The 6,000-nt window shown below is 56.2% G+C and overlaps 1 protein-coding gene across 2 annotated transcripts in view; it reads left to right on the top strand.

The window, feature by feature from the left end:
* Positions 1-2,292: 2,292 nt before the first annotated feature.
* Positions 2,293-6,000, top strand: part of Trim33 (tripartite motif containing 33) — an 82,322-nt gene continuing 78,614 nt past the window's right edge. For both annotated transcript variants that reach the window (XM_070006396.1, XM_070006395.1), the window contains exon 1: positions 2,293-2,838. In XM_070006396.1, the coding sequence (XP_069862497.1) occupies positions 2,319-2,838 (520 nt within the window). In that variant the 5' untranslated portion in view covers positions 2,293-2,318. The remainder of the gene's footprint in view (positions 2,839-6,000) is intronic.

Below are 6,000 nucleotides of genomic sequence, written 5' to 3'. Positions count from 1 at the left end.
ACTGGGCACTGTATTCCATCTGAAATGGGCCCTGAGGCACTTTAGCACTCAAGAATTTTGGTAATAGCTACTGCCAGTGCCTTCGCTCTGGGAAGCTGAGGCAGGGAGAGCCAAGAGTGAGGCCACCCTGGGCTACATAGCAATACCTTGTGTATAAACAAATAAACATCAAATAAATGAACCCAGTCTCAAGAGACTGAGATATGATTGAGATTAGCATTACAGTAAGAGAAGAGCAAAGCTGCCTGCCTTCCAATTTAAAATGTAATAGAGGGGGCTGGGAAGGTAGCTCAGTGGTAGAGCGCTTGCCTTGCATGCACGAGGCCCTGGGTTCAATTCCTCATCACCACATAAACAAAATGAAAAAAGCCGGAAGTGGCGCTGTAGCTCAAATGGTAAGAGCGCTAGCCTTGAGCTGAAGAGCTGAGGGACAGCGTCCAGGCCCAGAGTTCAGGCCCCACAACCGGACCCCCCAAAAAAGAAATGTAATAGAGGAGGGCAGAGAAGAGTGGTAATTACCAAGAGAAGTATGGGGTGAAAGGGACTAGCAGTGATTGAGTAAGGCTTCTGCTTATAAGGTGAAGAAGCCTCTCTTCCCAAGCTGTGTGCTCCAGATAGAAAAAAAAATGGCACATGCATAAAGCCCAAGGCAGCAGGGATTCTGGGCTTGTTAGAAGCCCATCCTGGAGCCAGTGTGGCTGGAGAGGCACAAACGATGGGGAATAGGAGATAAGAAACTTTTAAAGGGGCCTAGGCCACACACAGAAATATACGCATATTTTTCAAATTTTGTTTCTTTTTTTTTTTTTTTTTGTCGGCCGTGGGGCTTGAACTCTGGGCCTGGGCGCTGTCCCTCAGCTCTTCAGCTCAAGGCGAGCGCTCTACCACTTGAGCTACAGCACCACTTCCGGTTTTCTGGTGGTTTATTGGAGATAGGAGTCTCACGGTCTCTCCTGCCCGGGCTGGCTTTGAACCGCGATCCTCAGATCTCAGCCTCCTGAGTAGCTAGGATTACAGGCGTGAGCCACCAGCGCCCGGCGCAAATTTTGTTTCTTATATGCCTACGTCCTTAAAAGACTGAGAAATGAACACGTGGCTCAAGTGGTACAGCACTCAGTGAGTGAAAAAGGCAGGGAAGAGCAGGCGTTCCTGAGTGCAGGCCTCCATACCTGCCAGAAAACAAAACAAAAAAGTGTGGTGGTGTGGCCCATCACTGCAACACTGGGGGTTTCAGTCAGGAGAACTGGTGTGTTTATTTATTGCCTATCTATTGTCCTAGGCCTGAACTCTGGGCCTGGGCGCTGTCCCTCAGCTCTTCAGCTCAAGGCTAGCGCTCTACCACTTGAGCCACAGCGCCACTTCCGGCTTTTTTCTTTTTGCTTATGTGGTGCTGAGGAATCAAACCCAGGGCTTCATGCATGCAAGGCAAGCGCTCTACCACTGAGCCACCTTCCCAGCCCCGGGATTTTTAACCTTAGAAAGGAAGTCTAGGCCGGCCCAGCCCGCCTCGCGGCCCTTACCTCTGCCCCTCCAGGCCGGAGCCGAGGCGCTTTCCTCTTGCTCGCCTCGCGGGTCTTGCGCGGGCTCTCTGAGGGGAGCTGCCGGCCGGCCGGCTCCGCGCGAGGCCCCGCGGCTCCACGCCCTCCCCGCCTCGTCGGGGTGACGCCCGTCCTCGCCGCCCCCACACGGCTCCATGGGCAGCTGCGTTCTGCGCGTGGCCAGGTGCGAGAGGCGTCTTCAGAAGCTAAAGATGGCTGTCGGGAGGTCCTTCCTCCCGGGCTCCCCCAGCCCATCTCGGGCAGACCGCTACTCCGGGGGGGTCCCCGCCGGCCGGGGGTCCCCCACCCCGCCACTCTCCCACCCTTCTCGCGGCTCAAAGACCGCCTGGCGCCAGCGGCCTCAGGCCTAAGCGGCTCCCCGAGCGCAACGACGCGACGCACAGACGCGACGCGACGCGGCGAGCGCGCCGCCGCAACCAGCCTCCGGGACGGTGTGTCCGAGCCACGTCCGCGCCTGCGCGCCGAGCCCCTGGGCTCCGAGCTCCCGCCCCCGTGACGTCCGCGTGTGCGTGCGTGCGTGCGTCCGCGCGTGCGCGCCTCGCGGCCGCCTTCCCCCACCGCGCGACGCGAGGGCGGGGGCGCTGCGTGCGCGCGCGCTCTCGCGTTCGCCCCTCGCTCGCTCGTTCGCTCGCTCTCGGCGGGCCGCTCTCGCTGCGGCTGAGGCTGAGGCTGGGGGCGGCGGCGGCGGCGACGGCGCGGGCGGCGGCGGCGCGGGCGGCGGACGGCGCGGGGCGGTCCGGCGGGTTCAAAGAGGAAAACATGGCGGAAAACAAAGGCGGCGGCGAGGCTGAGAGCGGCGGCGGGGGCGGCGGCGGCGCGCCGGGAGCCGCCGGAGCCGCGGGGCCCGCGGCGCAGGAGGCGGAGCCGCCTCTCGCCGCGGTGCTGGTGGAGGAGGAGGAGGAGGAAGGCGGCCGGGCCGGCGCGGAGGGCGTCGCGGCGGGGCCCGACGAGGACGGGGGGGCCGCGGCCTCCTCAGGCCCGGCCACCGCTGCCGCCGCCGCCGCCCCTGCGGCCTCGGGCCCCGCGGCTCCCGGGAGCTCCGCGTCGGCGCCGGCCTCGGCGGCCTCCGCGTCGGCGGCGGGCCCGGGCCCCGCGGCGGGGCCGCCGGCCTCGCTCTTGGACACCTGCGCCGTGTGCCAGCAGAGCCTGCAGAGCCGGCGCGAGGCGGAGCCCAAGCTGCTGCCCTGCCTGCACTCGTTCTGCCTGCGCTGCCTGCCCGAGCCCGAGCGCCAGCTCAGCGTGCCCATCCCTGGGGGCAGCAACGGCGACGTCCAGCAAGGTGGGTCTGCGGGGCCGGCCCGGCGGGGCGGGGGACCGGGGCGGGGGCAGCGACGGCGACGTCCAGCCAGGTGTGCCCGCGGGGCCCCGGCAGGCTGGGGGAGGGGGAGCGAGCGCGGACGGGGCCGTGGCCGGCTGCGGGCAGTAGAAGGCACACACGGAGGCAGGCCGAGGGATCCTTGCGGAGCCCGGGCCCGGAAGGCCCGGGAGCGTGGGGCTCGGGCTCGCGTCCGCGGCGTCGGGGCCGGGCCGGGGACCTCGCTCGCCCCAGCCTGGCAGGGGACGTGTGGGGCGCAGAGGGCAGCGCCGCGGGAGCCGAGGGGACGGAGGGACCGCGTCCTGAAGGGGAACCGAGGGGGAGAGGGAGGGAGAACCCCGTCCTGAAGGGGAGCCGCGGGGGGGGGGTACGGAGGGACCCCGTCCTGAAGGCCCCCCGCGCTCGGAGCCCAGTCTTCTGGTCAGTGTCACGTAAGTAAGAGCCGCTGGCTTCCGTGGAGGTTTTAGCGCACAGCCTGGGGTTCCGGGGTTCCCGCATGGCCTGCAGTCGCCCTCTCAGGTGCCACCCCAGGTCCTGTCCTGCTCCCAACCAGCTTGTTTGGCTCTTGTCGTTTCAATCTTGACCGCTCTTTCCATTGTGTGTATGCGGAGTGCAGAACCTTAGACGGGTGTCGCCGGTCTCTTCTCTGTCCCTAGGAAGGCAGAGCCTTGGTCCACGCAGTAGACCTGAGCACTCATCGTCCTTTATAGGGTCTCTGGTGATTCTCATGTGTGCACTGAAGTTTGAGAACCATTATTTTTAAATGAAGGGTTCCTTGCTCCAAGTGTCTACAAAGAAAGACTTGAGTAGTCACTATAAAGTAGCTCTCCAGGTCACCTTCTGACATATTTTTTCTTCTAGCACAGTTAGAATCCAAGATGCTTATTTTTGTTTACCTGCTCATCTCTTTTATTAAGATTTTGCAGAACAAATGGCTTTTGAGTGAGAAAGAATCATCTAGAGAGCTTATAAAAATGCTGATAGAGCGATTTCTTCAGACTTTGGTTCAGTTTGTTTGGGGTTGACTGTCTATACTTTTTTTTTTCCACCCTCCAGTGCTGGGAATTGAACTCAGGGCCTTGCACATGCTAGGCAGGCTCTCAACCACACAGGCCCTCTCTTCCCCCAACTCTTACCTTTTGCCCTTTTATTGAGTACCTTATGTGAGCTTCTGTTGCTAGTGATACCCTACAGTTTGAGGAATTTGTACATACTTTCAGAAATAAGTCTAATTTTTTATTGGAGTGTTTGAAAAATCAGAATAAACTTGCTCTTATTTGCTGAATCTCAAATGTAAGCTTTTCAAAGAACTTTTTATGTTGTTCCTCTTCACGTTGAGTCAGAAAGGCTTTTTAATAGTGGTTGTGCAGATAGCAATAAAAATACAAATTTTAAGATGAGTGTTGATGGCTCATCCTGTAATTCTGGCGACTCAGGAGCTAAGATCCAAGGTTCATGGTTTTCAACCAGGCAGTCTGGCTGAGACTGAGCTACAGCTCCACTTCTGGTTTTTTGGTGGTTAATTGGAGATGAGTCTCATCCACAAACTTTCTTACCCAAGCTGGCTTCCATCTGCTGTCCTCAGAACTCAGCCTCCTGAGTAGCTGGGGTCTATAGGTGTGAGCTTACAAGGGTCCAGCTTGGCTGAGACTGATCTCCAGTTAACTACCAAAAAGCCAGATTTGGAGCTTGTGGCCCAAGTGATAGAGCTCTAGCCTCGAGTACAAAAGCTCAGGGACACCAAAATTTTGGTGCTAATCTGAACAAACTTTCAAATGAGCTCTTGAAGATGAGACTTGTAGGGCACATCTGAGACTGTGCAGTGAGGTGGGGGACTGGATTAGGAGTAGCTTGCATTGGGCCTTGCTGATAGGAAGCTATGTCCTATTTAGGTCCTCTGCAGTATAAAGAGGTTGAGTTCTTTCCTGTAAAATTGTATGTTCACTCTACCACTTGAGCCATAGCACCACTTCCAGCTTTTTCTGCTGATGTGTGGTACTGAGGAATCGAACCCAGGGCTTCATGCATGCAAGGCAAGCACTCTACCACTGAGCCCACTTTCCCAGCCCTAGGTTTAATATTTTTATAGTTCCTGAGGGGTGATAGAAGAATTAACGTAAAAATGGTTCTAAGGCAGGGTTTGGTGGCCTATTGCTGTAATTCCTGTAGTCAGGAGGTTGAGGCAGGAGGATTGTGAGTTTGTGGCCAGTGTGGGCTACATAGCAAGACCCAGTCTTAAACCTAAAACTAAACCACTGAAAAATGGTTCTTCTGAATTCTTCATCTCATGTGAACATTCTGAAATAGTGGGAGGGGGAGGAGAGTGCAGAGTTGAAGAGTACTTGGTGTTTGTCTTCCTCATATATCTCCTGAGCTTCTCCTGGGACATCGGCTAGAGGCCTGGGAAGGTTTTGCCCCAGGAGTACGTACACTGTTGAGCAGTTATGACCTCTTTTTTGTGGCTTATCTATGTGAGGTACTTTTTAGGCTCTACTTTCTTTAACATTCCATTTAACTTAATAAATTTGAGTTTTTGTTTTTTGTTTTTCCTTCCCGGTGCTTAATCTCACGTGCAAAGTAAGGGTAGGCAAGGTCTCTACCACAGAGCTATATTCCCAGCTCCAAGTTTGAAGTCCCTCTACCCCTTCCACTTCCCAGTAGGATCTCACCAGTCCAGAGTAGGCTTGAACTTGTGATTCTCCTACTTCATTATTCTGAGTGCTGTGATTATAGGTGTGTACCATCAAGACTGGCTAACCTTGAGGGTAATTTTGTTTGTGTATGTGAATGTACTGGTCCTGAGTGGGTGGGCACTGTCCCTGAGCTTTATGCCCAAGATTAGCGCTCTACCATTTGAGCCACAGCTCCGCTTAAGGGTTTTTAGTGGAAACGAGAGTTTCAGACTTTACTGCCTGGGCTGCTTCCGACTGTGCTCCTCAGATGTCAGCCTCCTGAGTAGCTAGGATTACAGGTGTGAAACATCAACACCAAGCAAGGTTGTGGTTTTGAATGATAATAGAGTCTCACAGCTGCAATCAGTCACTAAAGATGTTTCAAAGGGATTGGTATGGAACTTAGTGGTAGATAACTTGCCCTTCATGTTTGAGGTCCTAGGTTCACTTCCTA

The sequence above is a fragment of the Dipodomys merriami genome, unplaced genomic scaffold (genome assembly GCF_024711535.1).
Source record: "Dipodomys merriami isolate MVZ:Mamm:240054 unplaced genomic scaffold, mDipMer1.0.p SCAF_7, whole genome shotgun sequence".
Classification (NCBI taxonomy): Eukaryota; Metazoa; Chordata; class Mammalia; order Rodentia; family Heteromyidae; genus Dipodomys; species Dipodomys merriami.
The sequence above is the reverse complement of the archived record's forward strand: the minus strand, read 5'-3'. Positions and strand labels throughout refer to the sequence as shown.